Raw genomic sequence first — 17469 nt, 5'->3', positions numbered from 1 at the left:
CTGAGCGAATGCGTTAGTATTGGTGCCCGGCCCGCGAATGTGCGAGTGTGTGTGCGCCAGTTGGTTGGTGTGCGATGTTTGCCTGTGTTTGCGTGGAAGCGGGCACCGCCAACGAAACGGAACCGAAAATCGCATCGAGAGAGCAAGAGCAGCGCACCCAAACTGAGCCACAGTGGGCCGAAAGCACTTGATAATCTTGCGACGCAGAACTGATGTTTGACGCTGAGTAACGCTGGACTTTCAATAGTATTTATTTTATTCATTGAACTAAAATGGCTTATTCAAAACATCATGAAAGTTAGCACTAGTATTATGTGTTATTCATATTCCAAAGGGAGAAACTAATTTTTTGAATTTGCGTTTAATGTGTAATGCCAGTTTTCAAAAGTCGTAAAATCTGAATCATTCTGCACCTAAGTCATATTTTAAGTTAAACACTGAAAGATAACTACTTGACAATCGAGAATGCAGCGTTGGAAACCAAACCCAACAACTATAAAAGTAACAAAAACGCAAAGACCATATCTAAAACCATACGTTTTGGTCTCACTATGCAGCGTCGACGTTGCGTGCATTTGGAGAAAAGTGGGGGCTGCACACCAATACCAATACAACGCACTGGCACATGCAGCAAACACACACACACTCGCGCAAACATACGGACGGACTAGTACATAGGCAGCCTCACACACATTGGCTGGCGTTGTTGTTGTCGATTCGTTGGTGTTCCCGCTTTCGCTGCACTTGTGTGTGTGTGTGAGAGTGTGTGTTGCCGGTTGCAGTCGCCTCGCAACTTGTCCGGGTTCGAGTTGCAGTGCGCTCGACTTAGTCTTAGTTTCGTCTTCCGCCTCTTAATTGCTTTTTTGCACTTCTGCTCGCCCGCTTGTGCTGCGAATTTTATTGCATTTGTTTTGGTTATTTCTTCGTTCTAAAGGGCGTGTGAGTGATGTGGATATTTGTGGACGGCACTCGGGTGTTATAGGCTTTTGGAGGCCTCTGCAACTACCTAACAAAGGAGCTCCAATCTTTTTGTACAGTCGATAACAACTACACACGATGACACGGCTTCAAATGGGCTATTGGAAATACTTGTTTCAGAGGTATGGCGTTGAAATTTTATATATGTACATATTCCTTATCTAACTATGTTGGAAATTTATATATAAAACTGCAATGGGTGGCATTTCTATTACGTTTTTAAATTTATGTGCATACATATGTACATATTATATACACACAGTGTATGATACAACATGATTTTTAGGTATATATCATAATTTATTATCAATAAATGGAAGAGCGAGAATCTGAGAACCATTTTTACAAAGTAAAACTTTTTGAACTGAGATCTTGGAGTATTAGTTAAATATGCAATTATAAAAATATCCAGTGATAATATTGATAAGTGGTCCTGTATCGTCCAGAAATCATTTATCTTAAGACTCAAGACTTTAAACAAATTTTATAATTGCTGTTTTTATAATAATACAACTCAAATAATCAAGTATACATAGAGGGAATGTTGGTTATATTTCTCAATATGTATAATACATAGTAATTTTAGATGAATTGAAATAAAAGAACACATTACATATGCACTTATTTGCTTTAAACTTAGGAAAGAAATATAAGATTCTTTACAAGTATTTATTTTATATATTGCTTGCATGTGTTTAGACTCAGATAGGGAATAAATGATTCTTCTACACCACATTTTCTCACCTGCTGGCGTGTTTAATTCGTGTTTAATCTAATTTGCACGTAGTTTGACATTTGGGGTGACTCATTTAACTTGCCTATGCATACAGATTCGCACTCAAAATGTTTGACGATTGATTAGAACCTAATAGGCAAAAGATAAGGAGAAATATATGTGACGTAGACGTAAATTTCAACCTATTAGCTAGGTGACATATAGTGTTAGAGTTTGTCTGTCCCAATTTTCGTTTGCCGTAATAACTTAATTTCGGATTCTAAGGAGTTAATACCCTGTATTTAAATGGAGGGTAAATTGAGCATGAACGATGTGCTGATAACGGGTCCCACATTCGTGCTAGCCCCAGATAGCCGCCCCTATTCCCCCGCCTCCTGCTAGCCACGGCAAAAAGTTGTTATTTTGCCTCTGTGTTTAAAAACTGCACAAGATTGCTTATCTTGCATGTCGCCTCTAATTTGTATGTGCCGAGCGAACTGGAGAGACTAATTCCTCCGAAGAGAAACTTTAAGAGAAAGAACTTGGGGGCTATCAGTTTTCAATTGAGAATTTGATAACTGTTCGGGGGAAATTATGACAAATATCAAGGGTAACAGCTCCGCAGTTGCCAAAGGAGAAGCGGATTAAATTGATTACGGGCGAGCATAAAAAATGTGCAGCTTGCGCATGTATGCTCAATTAATTTGTCTCAAGCGGAAGAGATCACGATAAGAATGCACTTCAGGTTATTAATGGGCCAAGGGCAGCTCGGCGTTATAAATGGCAAAAGCGCCTTAAATCGTTTATATGATAATTGCCAGCGGAGTGCAGCTTATAAAATTGAGTAAAGATCATTATTAGTGTGCACCAAGAAAAATACCTTCACCGGAATCGGATATTTATATTTATATACATTGTTGCGAAAATGAACCAAGCCTAGGTTTGTTTTAGAGATAAATATTTGACGATCTTATACGTTTTGATAATTTGCTAGAAATTACTTCATAAGGGAATAGTGTGCTCGTTGGCCGAAGAATCCAACCGCTTACTTGAATCTTTTTATTCTTGTTCAGGAGCACTAGTCTAGTCGATCTAGCCATTTCGTGAGTAAAAGCTAAATGCAGTTTATACTAAAGCCCCCTTAAGCCCTCAACAATATGTTTTAAACATTTATATTTAAAGGTCAGCAAGGCTAGCAATGACTATATAAAAACTATATAATATTAAAAAAACACCTATGTTATTATAGTTAAGATAACATATAATCTTTTCACCTTAAAAATAAATACATGTAAACTGTCCTTTTCCGCTGTATAAATAGAGCATTGGCAACATTTAAAGTTCTGAATTTAATTTGTTAGTTACATTGATTGCTTTGTCATAATTATAGCACTTGTGGATAATCAATGGTAAGCTTAACTAGTGACAAGAACCGGCTTCCCTTGAACTTTAATTTGAATAAGAATATGCAGCATTTGCTCGTCGTCTTAAACAAAACGGTTTCCGTATTTGATATTTGCATTTTGCTCATAAGTATTCAGACTTCAATCCAATTTGCCTTATAAGCACCGATCTAGGATAACCGATCACAAACGGCAATAGCAATGGCCTAGGCTATCCCAATCATTGAATCTAATGGAGCTATGCGGGAGTCTCAGAGTGCGGCTGTGAAACACGACCTGTTGCTTGTTTCCTGTTCAATTTGGAAGTCAGACAATAGCCTAAACCGGGCGCTCGGAACCCCTGGTTCCCCCGATCCAGCAGTCATGCCGCCAGTTGTAGATGGCAATCGCTGAGCGTACCTGCTGCTATCGCCATTAAGCCTTGTACACACGAGCATTTATGTCAGGCAATTACAAGGCAGTTTGCAACGCCCCCAGATGCCGGGCAAAAAGGTGGCAAAACGGAGCGGAGTGGTTGTGGTGGTGTTGGTGGTGGCACTTTTGGCCGCAGAGCGCTCATAACTCATTGTTCACTTACCGGGTACAATGGCAATTGCACGCATCTGCAAAGGTTTCTCCGTGCTCACTACTAAACTACTAGCAGTATCTGTATCTGTATCTGCAATCTGCCTCCGCGCCGTGTGTTCTGCTCTTGGTTATGCAAGCAAAGTGAGAGAAAATATCATTAGCACTCGGAGCACTGGATGAGATACGGGGAGCGCGATCGACTGGGACAAGGCGGTCGGGTCGGGAGTGCTTCGTGGACCGAGAGTGAGAGTGTGGAGCCGGTAAAAATTTATTTCTTTTATTTGTTATCTTAAGCCGTTAAAGCTGTAGTTGCAAACGACTTTATTTAGCATGGCACTCGCGGTTCGATCTGGTTTTCTGTGGGTCAACGCATTCTGGAGATATATTCGGACATTGCGTAGCAAAAACCACTATCGCACAGATTTTTCGACCCGAATCCGCTCCAGTTCTGTTCACTTAAGCTTGAGGTTGCGATTTCGAGCATGGAACGCGGACCGTGCGAGACGCCAACGCGACATGCACGACCTGCAAAGGACGATCGATGCCAGCAAACTGGTTGCGGCCACAAAGCTAGAGCTTCGAGCACGATACTAACACTCGGACCAGTACCAGTCCGACTACCAGACCAAAAGCCAGCGGACAGATACACGGACTTTCAGGCGACGGGCGGACCTAAAACTGAGCATGTGTTTCTGGCACAGAGACGGGCCCACCAACTGGCGACGCAGCGCTCTTGCTATTTGTATTTGCACTCTGGTTGCTGCATCGCGAAAATAAAACGAGTGAGAGTATCCGGCCTGCAAAACTGCTGGATGCACTGCAGCCCAACGAGGAAAACCCAAATTGGTGTTGTACCAGATACGGACTTCAAATTGATGTCTTTGTCCGTAATCAATCTTTTAAGGCTATGTATTAAACTAAAATACGTTTCTATACAATAATACATTTTTATATGTTACATTTTCATATATGCTTTATGTAACAAAGTTCAGTATGTTTAACAATAATTCTTACACTACGAAGTTAGAAGTAGTCTCTTACCGGATATGGCACGGAAGTATAAGAAAAGTATCAAGAAGTATTTTAAAAATGTGCTCTATATGTAGTATATTCCTCACTTAAAGCCATTTATTTGCGTTGCATACTCTGAGGGGCTTTGTAGTAATTTCAATTCATCCAAATAGAATGTTTTTAAAAAATATACTTTTCGGAAAAAACATTTATAAAAAAATGTGAAATACATTTTTTGTATTAATTTTGAAAAGTAAAAACCGCCAAAATAATTAAGTAAATTGTATGGTATAGGTATAAATAACTTATTCGTTTTAAATATCACCTTGTTCTCTATAATAGGGTATATGATTTTCCCGTACCCACGATTTTAAACTCATAAGCTCGAAACAACGTTGGTATGTGAAGAACTCAAGCGAAAGCATCTTGGGCAACAGAGTGTTAGGGAGAGAAACGGGTCTGCGAGAGCGTAAAGTGCATTTGCCCCATTAATGGGGAGCATAAAATATCGCAGACATGCTCTTCCTCTCTGTGCGATTCTCTCTTGAATTTCACTTGTGTTTGTTGCGAATCTCTGCGAGAAGCTCGAGTGGAACAACAATGTTGCCGTACATTGACGTCTTCGCATGCATGTTTCGATCGTTAATTTGCCGCGCTCTCTTTCGTTCTCTTTTCGTCGTGTGGCGCAAGAAGAAGAAGAAGCGCCAGATATGGGAAGCATCGAATCGGGTCTGGGCGTCTAGCCAACGATATAGGTCGAACCACTCAGCTGGACTTCAGTCTGCGCCGCATATTTATGCCACCTTCAGAGGCACCGATTTCGTGTGTCGCACTCGCATTTATCACATTGAAAGGTCCCCTTTCATCGTCAGCAGTTAGTTCGCTTATTCAGGATCGTTTATTCAGTACGGCGGAGATAATTGTGCTCCATTAAAAGATACTTCCCCCAGGCGGTGCACGCAACTCCCAAAAAGGAACCCAAAGACGGTCGAAAGTTGGATGCAGGCAGTGACTTCGATGCGCAAGGGCCTTCGGTAGTTTCCCATTGGTGACCAAATTGAAGTGGAAGGTATTGTTCAGCAATCAAAAAATATTCAAATAATACTCATTACGTAAACTTTTTTCGGTACTCATTTAGTGCTTTAAAGAAAAAAGTTTGAATTCCACTCAACTTCACTTACTTTGATTTTCAATTTAGTGAGGTGTTAATCGGATTTAAATTTAAAGAATTATGCACTTTAACTTTTGACTAAGCGCTCATAAAAGAAATTACATTTAAAGAAAATTACTTACTTTTTATATATAAATATCAACATCATCAAGACAAGGTGAATCTAAAATTATTTGTATACCTGAGCATATCTCTGAAGCGGAAAGCAGTGGGCTTCATTATTGACTTGCACGATACTTTATAGATTAAATATCTGAATTCCTCTTTCAAATCCTATTTATACTTACACAAATTGATCATATGCCGATTGCGCACCAATAAAATTCACAAAGCTCTAAAGGAGCATTTTTTGCATATTTATACCTTGGATCGCACGAATTTTATGGCGGAGTGTCGAAAGAGCTTCGCTGGAGGCATCTGCAGTTGCAATCTCATAAATCAATTAGCAAAGAGCGGCGCGGGAAGAGTATCTCGCGGATATGCATCCGAATGGAAACTCGTTTGGCAGAGTGCGCTCTCAAAAAACGCCAACAAGGCTGGGGCAGAACGGCAAACAACAAACACTCAGAGGGCCACAGAAAATGCAAATTGCTAAGAAACCGGCAAATATTTATTTATGATCTGCTCTCTTGCTCCCTGTTCCACTCTCTGCATCTGGGCGATACTCTTTTCCCTCATAGGACCTTTGCGACCCCCGCATTGGTCATCCGCGTTTATTCAGAGAGTTTTATTTTTAAAAACCCTACATCCACCACAACCGACGCATCAGTGGCAATTGCAAACATTTATACAAATTGACGTTTAGCTGTCGCAGTTGTCACCTCGAAAGCCGCACCAAAGATACACGACACACCGACGACATCGGGGAATGCTGCCAAGTGCTCGGCGCAGCATTCTCCGGATGACCCGGCAGCCAGATAAAGGTAATCCAAGTTGCCAACCGCAGTCTGTCTCCGCAGACACCTTCCTTACTACCTCTCACATTGCCATTGCGATTCCCCGCAAGCGACTTGTGTTCGTGTTTTATAATTGTTATAGCCATTCTACATGTTGTTGTACATTGTTAGCGACTTGGAAGGAGGTCTTTCGATTTAGTTTGCGGTAGTGGGTAGATAGAACACCGAAAGAAATTATATCGAGTTCAAATGTGTTACCCTACTTCGAAAGTCTGGGCAGATGGCAGATGAATATTTAGATAATTTTTGAACTGCGTGAAACTACTCTTTTTTACATGCCACATTGCCTTTTTATTATGAATATCAGATTTATAGAAAAAATGTATTTCTAAATAAACTTATTTTAAAATGAAGAGTAGCTATCCAAGTACTTTGTATTTTATTTTTGATTAAAAACATATTTTAGCTTACAACCATAAAACATTTTCTTTGGCTTAACTTGGTAGCCGGTCGAGTTGCTTAGGCATGCGAATCGTACACAAGTCTGGCGCCCAGATCGCAAATGTATATCAACCGCTGTCAGTTGGCATTTCCTCCGAACAGATCGGGTGAATATGTACACGAAGTCAAAACTGCTTCCGTGAAATTGTTCAAGTTGCCATTCAAAATTAATGCGAGAATTTTCGGAGTTCGTGTAAAGCAATTATGATTACAACACACTTAACTAAACCAACTGGAGGGTTAAATTCCACAGAAAAGTGCATATATTCAGGAACAATCTGATTTTCATATAAATTTAAGATATCCTAATAATGGTTACTTTTTGTAAAAATATACAAAAGTTGTTAAGTCATTAAACTAAGAAAAATAGTTGCAAAGGTAATAAAGTTCATTAAAATAATTGAATGAAATTTCCCTAATCAAATTACGAAAAATTTTAATTTAAAAGCATTTTAACATCTAAGTATTTTAAATGTTAAATGTTTAAATGTTCCTAAGATTTGTGTCCATTTCCATTTTTGGCCAGGCGTCGATTAGGGCTCACCATCCGTGTCCTCGTCGCTTGCTTTTTGATCTTTCTTCTTTGGGCTCTTAACCTGGCTAATTTTCAGCTCCCCCCTCCCGTTGAGTCGGTGGGAAATTTGAGATGTTTTTGAAGCCGAGCAAATTGGTAGCTTAATGACAAATGGGGTGCCAAAAACGTGTTTTATGTTCATAACCAAGATACGCAGAGTTATTTAAAGCAGTCAGGCAGAAGATTCCGACAGGCACACCAAAAAGGAGGAGCAAGAACGGAGCAGTCCTCGAAAGCGATGGCAATCTGCATATAGAACGTAACCAAAGGACAAACCTTTTAACCGACCAGCGGGCGGAATCCGTGTGGGGAAAGGATCGGTGTTCAAGAAGGGGTGAAGGGGTCTCGAGCCGAGAGTAATTTACGCTTGCATGCAAATTGAAAAACAGTCGAGAGCAGGCACTGGACATGGGATTCTGGGGAGGGATAAGTTCCGGACTGGTCCGGACCCAACAGAACAAAACTGATTGAGCGCCGGGATGATGCATTTTAAAACAAATTGGCACAGTTTGTGAAAGGTGGCCGGCCTGTTCTGTCGGTGGTGTCGGTGGTGTTGTGTTGTTCGTGGCGTGTTTGTCACTCAATTAGATGCAACTCATTTAGACGCTCTTGCATTTGGCCGCCATTTCTGTGCACAAAATGTTAATCAAAGCCTGATGGGATTTTTTAGGCCAACTAATGATGCCATGCTGTGATGAGGATGGAGCAGGGAATGGTCAATGGGTGGGTTCCGCGCTGTGCACAGACATATTGATGACAGTCGCTCAATTAATATGCAAAATTTATGCATGGGAAAGTTCAAAACAAACAGAAATACGCACCAGCAACATAGAGCTGAAAAAGTATGAGGGACAAGAAAAAAGGGAGTTGGCTTGCACGATAAAAAATCAATACAAATTAGCCGACTCATTTGGCTCTTTTTTTCCACCCATCGAATTGAGTTGTTGACACTGGTGCGTATGTGCCCATAATCCGATGTAAGCCCTTCAAAGGAACCCTAAGCAGATATCGTGACACCTAATAAATGTGCCAGCGAGGTTTTTACCTTAGAAACACCTGGGATTGGGCTGAGTTGCACTACATTGTATTTAAATATCATATTTATATATCTACTCTCAAGGGTATATTTAATTTAATAACGAAATTTGCAACACAAATTTCCGAAACACAAAGTAAGAACTCGGCAGTCGGCAATTAATAAGCAATTACGGAGATCATGCAACATAAAACATGCCATTATCGCTTAAGATTACTTTTTAATCATGGAAAATTAAATATGTTAATATAATGTGTGCAGATCGTGACAAAAGATATTATGCTTTAACATTATATAACATTAAAGTTTGTTCTGGACTATTATAATATGTATATTATTGCGGCAGGTTCTTTTGCACCATTTAAGAACGTGGAAGTCGAGGACTGGTCTTTAAAATTTCCGCTACTTTATTTCATTGGTTGCATTTCAAAAATAAGATATCTTTAGATTTTAAAAGCAAACGTGCTGTTTAAATACATGCAGTTTGATATGAAAAGTTAAATTTGAATGACACTTTCCTAATACAAAATATTGTTTAGAAAGTTTGTTATATTAATATACACACAAAACATGCGTATGCTTAAGTACACTTTCCCAAGTACAAAAGGATGCTTAATTTGTCAATCCCAACCACAGACTGCCAAGTGAAGCTATTAATCCCTTGGCCATTCGCAAGGCCAAAGCCGGGATATAAGTGAAAAATTTATTAAAACCCACTTAACGCATTCCCCAGTGCTTTTGGTGACATCGCAGCAGATGTGTTGCACATTGCAATTAAATCAGTGGTCAGCCCGAGTGGACCTGTCTAGAAGGGTTGGTGCTGCATTTGATGACTGCCCGATGGAAAAGTTGTAGCGACAAAATAATTTCGCAGCGCACAAGGCCAGGTCTAAAGTGGAGGTTGGAGTGGCGATGGTGATTGTGATGGGTGGTATGTTTGGTATGGGTTGGGGGAAGTGGCGGAATGCCGGTCGAGAAGTTCGCAGGTCCCAGATGATGATGGTGATGATGATATGGACGATGATGATGACCTGCGCAACAATAGTTTGCATCTCAGAGATACCGAAAATGAAGTTGTTCTGCTCGGTAGTCGAGTTTTCTTGTTATTGTAGCTGGCTTGCCGCAATCAACTGCACTGCATGTTGCGGTTCCTCGAACAAGTCGCCTTATCCAGCATCAGCATGCTGGTGCTTGTGTATCTAATCACATTAGCACGTGCGCATATCCTTTTCGTCTTTTGCTGGTACATACATATAAGTTACGGGGAGGTATGCGGAGAGAGCTCTTGCTCCCCAGGCTGCCATTCGGAGACAGGACTGTGCAAACTAAAAACATTTTGGCCGCTTTGTTTTTGGCTCATTTCGCTTGTCGATTTTGATTATTTGTCTCGGGCAGCCCGCACATACTTTTGTTTTGCCAGCCCGCCCCAACTATTTGTATCTCAAAGTTGGCCCACACACGTATGCCAAATGCATTAGTTATTTTCTTTGAGGTCTTCAAACTTTTCCACAAAGACCAAATAGTTCTGCTGTTTCTCAGTTTGGTACGAAATTTACCAACTTGTTAAGGAAGGCCAAATAAGAAAATTGTATAGTGTTGATCCACATCACTTCCACATCATACAAGACGTTTGAATTTGAATTTGAAGTATAAGTTAAACAAAGTTGCCATTCTGGACAAAACTGGCGTTGCCAGAAGGTAAATGTTGCCAGCTTAGATTGATGAAATGCAAGCGTTTGTGCCAGATTATTAAATGTTTGTTATATTTGAATATTTCTCCTTAATTTTGAGCCCCTTGATTGAATTTTAAATGTGCATGATTTTGAAAACAACGTCATTTTAAATGCAAGCAAATATTGTATTTAATTCTTAGCAAGCGCATGAACAAGCAAGCAAGTCTAACAAGTCCTCAGCGAAAAACTTTGAAATTTTGTTTGGCGGCTTTAAATCTCAACGGTTAACAAAGCATTTTACTTTTCTTTTTATACAATTCCTGTATATATGCGTTTAAGCAATATTGTTGAGATTGCTGTATAGTAACAGGTGCTACCGCATTACTCCGCCTTCACTGGCACATAGGTCAGGATGATGCTGGAGTGTGGCGCCACCTTGAGGTCTTTGAGATTAACCCTTCCAGCATGAGCAACCTTTCCGGAAATATCCATGTTGTTGTTGTACTGCTCGCTGAAATAGGATACGGTCATCTTGTCTGGTAGATTCTCCGGAATAGTAAAGTGGCTCGCCTGTGGCACCTCGGTGGGATTGAAGATGACGAAGTAGCCTGGATTTCCAGACTTGATCCTGTGGAAAAACACAAAAATGGGTTAGATACAATTAAAAAGATGTGTGAAATCTTTTAACATTCTACTACATATAAACACAATTATTACTTTAATAAAAATAAAACTAATATAATGTAACAATAAAAATGTTATAAGAATATATAACATTAAAATACTACTTTGTAACATACAGGGATACATGGTTTAAGTTTTTACCTTTGCCTTCAAGTGACAAGCATAATGAATTATACAAAAGTTAGTAACAATTACAATCGAGACAGTCAATGACTTCAATTACCTGGAGAAGGCGACCAGTGGATCGGCCTGGTATAGAGTGAGTTCTCCGTGCATGTAGGATGCAGTCTTGCGCAGAGAGGTGATCTGCCTGTAGGTCTCTTCAGTAACGTTCTGATATGCCACAGCGTCCACAGCCACCACGGGAACACCGGGCAGCAGCGATAGGAACATGGCCAGAGCGGATGGATCCTGCGGGGTGTCGACATAGACGTCCGCGAAGTTCCACTGCAGCCAGCTGTCTTTTCCTGCTTGGAAGAGTGTGTTCTCCAGATCCTTCTGCAGCGACTTTTCTGGCTTTGATTTGCTGAGCACCTTAACAAAGTCTCCGTACATGGGCAGATCGATGCCATATGCATCAGTAACTTCGTTCAACTGGTAGACCTGTGGTTTGATGACATCCTCGGCAACCGAAAAGAAAGCCTCGTCGGAGGCATTCTTGACGATGCTGAGGTATTCATAGAGCACATTGCCCAGACCGAATTGGAAAGTGGTTTGCTTGTGGTCGTAGAAGCCATAGTCATTGGGTCCAAGGCTCAAGTCCTTCGGCGATGCAGAGTTCACCTCATCCTCGAGGCCATCGGATAGCACAAAGAACTTGGTATTTTTAAGGCGGAAGCCTCGAACGCCCAATGCCACCAGATGCTTCAAGACTCCTCCAAACTCGTTCCTAATGATGGTACTGTTCATCTTGAGATCGTAGTACCCGTCTTCGAACTGGGAGAGCACATAGCTGTCTCCCAGCTTTTCCCAGGCGCTGCGATTTCCGCCCACCTTGAGCCAGTTGTTGGGTTGACTGTTTTCCCCGCTCACCCAGACAAAGGCGGATCGCTTCTCCGGGTCCGCAATGGCATCCTGCACCAGCTGCGAGTCCTTTGCCGCGTAGTTGGGCGTCAGGTCAATTATAACCCTGGTATCGCTGCCCTGGTACAGAGCCACCAATTGCTTGATCTTCTCCTCCACCTCCGGCTTCTTCACGTCGTAGGTCAGAGCAGCTGGCAGCTCATAAATGGCGCCAGCCGAAACCAGCTTCTTGGCGACCTGAACATCCTCCGCCTTGCAGGATTGAACGCTGGCGAACTTCGCATGTGGTCCACGCTTGTACCATGGTAGTGGCTGCGGAGCAGCGCACTTGGGGGCTCCGATGATGATCAGGATGGCGCCCACCAGCATGCCCACCCAAATGGCCCAGAAACACACGAAGAAGATCCAGCGGAGACGCACCCAGAAAGGATCGTTGGCATACTTCATGAGTTCCTCCTTGCTCATACCAGTAAAGGCCTGTGATGACGAAAAATATTAGTTATTCTCATATTAAAATATTAATTTTTATAGCAATAAAAGGCCTTAGGGTTAAAGAGGGAAACAGATTTTAGATTCCAGAAGCGAGTAATAAGATGTTAGTAATATGTAATATGAGTAATAGTTATTTGATAATAATTACTTAAAAACAATAGCTCTGCACAAAAAAAAAAAAAATTTATATTTTCATATACACATCCGCATATACATATGTATGTATGCATATTTATTGAATGACAAGCCAAGGTCATTAACCGGAGAACAAAATTCAACTATGTGATGTATTATTTAGTGTGTATAACTGGAAGCCAATCATAGCCACAGACATGCATATTTTTGAATGAACATAACTAGTGACTAACTATTTGACTATTGAAATTTTGTAGCTTTTTAAATAAAAAAGCAAATATGTCTGAGCTGCAAGTTTATCAAACCCTTGCGAAGGTTTTTATGATTTTACTGTACAGTCAGAAGCGAGTTTCCTTTCTTGTTTTCCGATTATTATTAATATATTTAGGTATGTATTGCACTCACAGGCTTGCCTCCGTTGACGGTTCCGATGTCGATCTTGGCATCGCCGTTCTGGTGATCGCCCTTGATGAACTTCACCTCATCCCGACGCTCGGCCAGCTTGTCCTCCACTCCGTTGGAGCCCAGCATCTGCTCGTCGGCGCCATCGGTGTGGGCCGCCTTCTCATCCTGGACCATGTCGACTGAAAAGTAAATGATTCAACAAAGGTTAATTGGCTCAAATCAGTTTCAATTAGCCTAAGCACATAAACCTAATGCCCACAGACTTTCTACGGCGAACGGAGCCAGCTTTGTAAGGTTAAGTCGAGATCAGAAGCCACATTTCTCATAATTCACAACAGAAGGGGAGTTTTCCGTATGAGATTTTCCAGGGAGCAACTTGCTGACGTCACGGATAGCGAGCCACGCTTCGAGTTTGCGCTTCATTTGGAAATGGACCTGTGGCTTGTTTGGAAATCGATATCGTTTTCCGCATACTCTTCTTATCTCGCGCACTGATAAGCCATAACCACACACACACGCCCAACACGGCCCCGAACATACCCCGAACCCACAAAAATGGCAGATATATACTTTTAAATATAGATACTTAGATACATTTTCATGGGCGCTTCCAGTGAAAATTCGACGCATTGTTACGTCAGCCATCCATTTTTCCCCAGATGTAGACAACATTTCTTTGTTTAATTACCTTTTTCTGTGTTCGAACTGCCTCCCACAAATGTATCTTCGGCTATAGATTTGTAGACCTCCGTGGAATCGGTTGGGTTTTCAGCAGCTGCGTTCGTTGTACTAAGAGACACGCCTAAAATAGACCACTGCGAAAATTAGCGAATTAAACGCGGTGAGGCATTCTGTGCAAGTGGCTCGCATGTGTGGAATGTAAAATATTTTATGAGAACGAATACGGGCTTACTAGGAATAAATCTTGCCATCGGTCATACTTCCTTCAACTTTTTCAAAATACCTCGTTGATTTTTAGTGCGTTTTTCGCTGTCTTACAGAAGCTGAATGCTGCAACCCTGACTGGCGCGAAAATTGAATAGTTTGCTAAGGAAAACTCACCAGGAGCTGGAAGCGTGACGGAGCTCTGCAATATTGTTATTACTAAAAACGCTAAGATATTTTAGTGAACTGAACTTACTTTGCTGGCGCCTCCAAAAAATTTCAAGCGCGATAATAGATGCATGGCAAAAGTTTGTTCCTGAGTTGGTAAGAAATATATTTATTTAAATGAAAACATAGAGAGATCGCTGTAGTCGAGTTCCCCGACTATCCGAATTAGTAAATAAAATAAGTCAATTCGTCAAGTAACATTGTAATTTCATACGGACTATTTTCATTTACAGTTACTGTATACAATTATATAATGATAATTAATTTAATATTCCCATATAAAAGAGTTTGCACAAAAAATATGTGTACACACACTTAACTTTTTAGCAAGCAACTATAAGCACAAAATGCAATATTTGGCACGGCTTTGTACTATACTGTGACCTGTCCGATAAGAGGTCTGATTCGCAACTAAAGTTGCAGTTTCGCGCTGGCAGTGCAACGCCCCAGAGCCACAACGCAGTCCGAACCGCTCCTCGAGTTTGATTTAATTATACCTGTGAAAAAAACGCGTTCCGTGTGCGTAAGTACGATTTATGGCCCGCGGCGATTGAGATTGAGCCGGGCCCAAAAACTACCTGTCTGTCTCCGTGGCAGCTTACCTGAGCTCTCTCGCTTGGCCAAAAGCGAAGTTGGCGGACCTGGTTTTGTGGTCAGCCACCAGCGCAGTGCAAACTGCACTCGTCGGCGCATTCCAGGCCAAAATATGCTGAGTTGCCGGGTGTTTGGGGAGTCAGAGTCTGCCGACTCCACAAGGTTGGCGAATAGAACTCAAATTAGTATAGCTGGGCCACACTAAAATTGACCAATTTCTGCATTACCCTGCATATTACCTTTGTCCGATTAAGAGACATGCAAGTGTCATTAGCCTATTAAGTGGGAGCTATATATATGGCAGCCGGGTGCGTAAGCCCCAACCAAGTTGACAAAATGGGTTTTCACATGGGACGACAGCTGCTACTCTCCGGATTTCTGCTGGTGATGCTCCAGGTTTTGTCCCAAACGCAGGCCAGGCCACAGGTGATTAACGAGTATAATCAATCCAAACACGCATAATCCCATCCGCCAGCAGGATGTAATCACGGTTGCCGGCGAGGAGACAGAGGTTGTGATTAAGCAGGAGGGCGATGGCGACGATGATGACTCCTCCTCCGAGGAAACAGTCGAGGATTCGGAGGAAAGCAGGCGCAGACGTCGCGAGGTGAATACGGACAACACACCATCGGCTCGGGCGGTCATTCCAGGTTTGCCAGATCCGGCCACCATAATCAAGATCGCTGAGCTTTTTCAATCCGTAGGCGAGCAAGTAGTCCCCATTCTCGTGGAGGCCATTCTTCCCAGCGTGGATGAAGCAGGGGATCGCTTCGCAAGATCTTTGCCATTTCTGAAAAAATTGACCCCTGGCTCCGAATTGTTTGCCACCGAGAAGAACGAATAGCCCAGCCTACATTAATGTGACAACTATGGAAGGAACTGAAGCGGAGTTTGTTTGACTTTTGTATCTGCATTGTAAATGTTAAACAAGTGAATAATATTTGGTTATAGTTTGGTTTCTTAAGTTTTTAAAAATATTATTCCCTAAAAATCAGACTTACAAAGAGTAATAGTTTCACTATATAAAGATATGGTATAACACTTTTACTTATAAGAGGTATTTGTACTACCCTAAATTATTTTATTTTGGTTGCTTTAATATACTACGAATTGCTTTTAAAATTAAAAGATTCGTTTATTGGCATATATTTCATTATTGCAGTTCAGATAGCGGTTTAACCTTTTGATTCCACTATTTCATTTTCCGCACTGGTTAAAATATAATAGCTTCGGAATCCAGGCCTCTCCCTACAATTTCTTTCGATTTTTCCAAATAAAATGTCAATAACGCTATCGATTGCTTCCGACATGCTTCCGCCACATAGCAGTGTCTCCGTGAAAACTTTGTGGATAAGTGGGTGAATGGGTTTGTCTAGACATACTTCATTGAGCCTGTCCAAAATTCCACTAATCATGCCACGGATCACTTGGCTAACCAAGTTCTTCTCTTTGAAAATATCCGTGCAGTGATTATAAAACTTTCCCGCATGATCTCCATATTTAAGTTGTGTTGTTTGATTGGTTCTGGCCTTTATGACATTCTGCTTTGGTTTCACAACGCTTCTGTAATGACTCTTGATAAGTGTGCTGCGAGCCCCAAGCACACAGGGCAATAAAACTATCAGGATGCAGGATACCACTACGGTTAAGTGTCGCTACAAAAATTAATACGTTAAACCAGGACAACGATTTTGGGCAAAACATTACCATCTTGTTTGCTTGCCGATCCAATTGCTATTGACATTTTTTTGCTGGTCTCTAAATCCTTTCGCTTTGCATACTTCGGATTTTACGCTTCATGGTTATACCTTATTCTGTAAGTGCACTTTATATCCGAAAGGCCATCATAAAAGGTTTTTAAAAGTAGTTTGCCCATCCACAGGGTAGTACCGTCATAAAAATACATCTCGGTTAGAATGTGATAACTTTGGAAGAAGGCATATTATTCATTATTCGGTAATCATGTTCTTGAGGTTAATATTGGCAATTTATTTAACCACAAATCAGACCCTAGGTAATGGGAGTCGATCGGAAGCTGTTCATTAGGTCGTAATGAAATAATTATGCATGGCGTCCTATCCGTGTTCCTGTCTGCTTATTGCCAACAAAGTATTGGTAAATAATTTGCATAAACTCAGTGTGCACCGTTCTGCTGGTTTTCTTTTTTCGAGGAACCCTCAGAAGATCTACATATGCCCATACATCTTCTCATTAACCATAATGACCTGACATGCCTACTACTTCTGTAATAAGTCAACTTTGTTTTTCTGACTTTTTTTGGAGGCATGGCAACTTCACATCAGATCGATGCAAGGTCAAATACCTTTTGAAATTCAACTTGTTGTTGAACCTTTTTTGAAATTTTACGTATCTGTACATTCGCATTGGCAAATAATCCGTGGTACCTACTGAATATTGTTTGAAATAGGGTGGTACTAAATAATTATAAATATCTTGCTGTTTCCCGGATAGATTTCTGGCTTCAAATTTATTATTTA

The 17469-nt window shown here is 41.1% G+C and overlaps 4 protein-coding genes and 2 long non-coding RNA genes across 12 annotated transcripts in view; 3 read left to right on the top strand and 3 right to left on the bottom strand.

The window, feature by feature from the left end:
* The window catches only part of LOC6539897 (protein doublesex), a 42427-nt gene extending 38057 nt beyond the window's left edge, over nucleotides 1-4370 (bottom strand). Inside the window, exon 1 of one of the 3 annotated variants that reach the window (XM_039376019.1) lies at nucleotides 3674-4370. The gene's annotated coding sequence lies outside the window, so the exon portion shown is untranslated. The remainder of the gene's footprint in view (nucleotides 1-3673) is intronic. The other 2 variants (XM_039376022.2, XM_039376021.2) reach the window with 2 other exon arrangements.
* LOC120321895 lies at nucleotides 32-14583 on the top strand. The gene is made up of 2 exons (XR_005561624.2): nucleotides 32-1100; nucleotides 14266-14583. It is a non-coding gene; the product is annotated as an uncharacterized LOC120321895 (long non-coding RNA).
* Nucleotides 10690-14147, bottom strand: LOC6535986. Of its 2 annotated transcripts, XM_039376018.2 has the most exons (5): nucleotides 13953-14147; nucleotides 13265-13443; nucleotides 11433-12709; nucleotides 11351-11356; nucleotides 10690-11153 (listed from the first exon to the last, which is right to left on the bottom strand). In XM_039376018.2, the coding sequence occupies exons 2-5, from the start codon at nucleotides 13436-13438 to the stop codon at nucleotides 10907-10909; spliced, it is 1704 nt and encodes a 567-aa protein (XP_039231952.1). In that variant the 5' UTR covers nucleotides 13439-13443; nucleotides 13953-14147; the 3' UTR covers nucleotides 10690-10906. The 2 variants fall into 2 exon arrangements, with proteins under 2 accessions (XP_039231952.1, XP_002096601.3); XM_002096565.4 differs by lacking the exon at nucleotides 11351-11356 and having other exon boundaries at nucleotides 13953-14146.
* A 429-nt stretch (nucleotides 14584-15012) lies between the features above and the next one.
* Nucleotides 15013-15935, top strand: LOC6535985 (antennal-specific protein OS-C). 4 transcript variants are annotated; one of them, XM_002096564.3, is made up of 3 exons: nucleotides 15248-15397; nucleotides 15450-15621; nucleotides 15676-15935. In XM_002096564.3, the coding sequence occupies exons 1-3, from the start codon at nucleotides 15269-15271 to the stop codon at nucleotides 15813-15815; spliced, it is 441 nt and encodes a 146-aa protein (XP_002096600.3). In that variant the 5' UTR covers nucleotides 15248-15268; the 3' UTR covers nucleotides 15816-15935. The 4 variants fall into 4 exon arrangements, with proteins under 4 accessions (XP_039231964.1, XP_015047494.2, XP_002096600.3 ...); XM_015192009.3 differs by having other exon boundaries at nucleotides 15279-15397; nucleotides 15447-15621; XM_039376030.2 differs by having other exon boundaries at nucleotides 15013-15397; nucleotides 15447-15935.
* A 150-nt stretch (nucleotides 15936-16085) lies between these two features.
* LOC26535948 lies at nucleotides 16086-16750 on the bottom strand. Its single transcript, XM_015192007.3, has 2 exons — nucleotides 16679-16750; nucleotides 16086-16626 (listed from the first exon to the last, which is right to left on the bottom strand). The coding sequence occupies exons 1-2, from the start codon at nucleotides 16679-16681 to the stop codon at nucleotides 16147-16149; spliced, it is 483 nt and encodes a 160-aa protein (XP_015047493.1). The 5' UTR covers nucleotides 16682-16750; the 3' UTR covers nucleotides 16086-16146.
* A 71-nt stretch (nucleotides 16751-16821) lies between these two features.
* Nucleotides 16822-17379, top strand: LOC120321894. Its single transcript, XR_005561623.2, has 2 exons — nucleotides 16822-16927; nucleotides 16979-17379. It is a non-coding gene; the product is annotated as an uncharacterized LOC120321894 (long non-coding RNA).
* The last annotated feature ends 90 nt before the right edge of the window (nucleotides 17380-17469 follow it).

The sequence above is a fragment of the Drosophila yakuba genome, chromosome 3R, assembly GCF_016746365.2.
Source record: "Drosophila yakuba strain Tai18E2 chromosome 3R, Prin_Dyak_Tai18E2_2.1, whole genome shotgun sequence".
In the NCBI taxonomy this organism is placed as follows: domain Eukaryota; kingdom Metazoa; phylum Arthropoda; class Insecta; order Diptera; family Drosophilidae; genus Drosophila; species Drosophila yakuba.
The sequence above is the reverse complement of the archived record's forward strand: the minus strand, read 5'-3'. Positions and strand labels throughout refer to the sequence as shown.

What these genes read in the sequence shown, in the direction of transcription:
- LOC6535986 (XM_039376018.2), bottom strand. Translation starts at nt 13,438, where the DNA reads ATGGTCCAGGATGAGAAGGCGGCCCACACCGATGGCGCCGACGAGCAG. An exon ending in CCGTCAACGGAGGCAAGCCT is followed by an intron (nt 12,710 to 13,264) that starts GTGAGTGCAATA and finishes TCGTCATCACAG; the next exon opens with GCCTTTACTGGTATGAGCAA.
- LOC6535985 (XM_039376030.2), top strand. Translation starts at nt 15,269, where the DNA reads ATGGCAGCCGGGTGCGTAAGCCCCAACCAAGTTGACAAAATGGGTTTT. An exon ending in AAACGCAGGCCAGGCCACAG is followed by an intron (nt 15,398 to 15,446) that starts GTGATTAACGAG and finishes CCCATCCGCCAG; the next exon opens with CAGGATGTAATCACGGTTGC.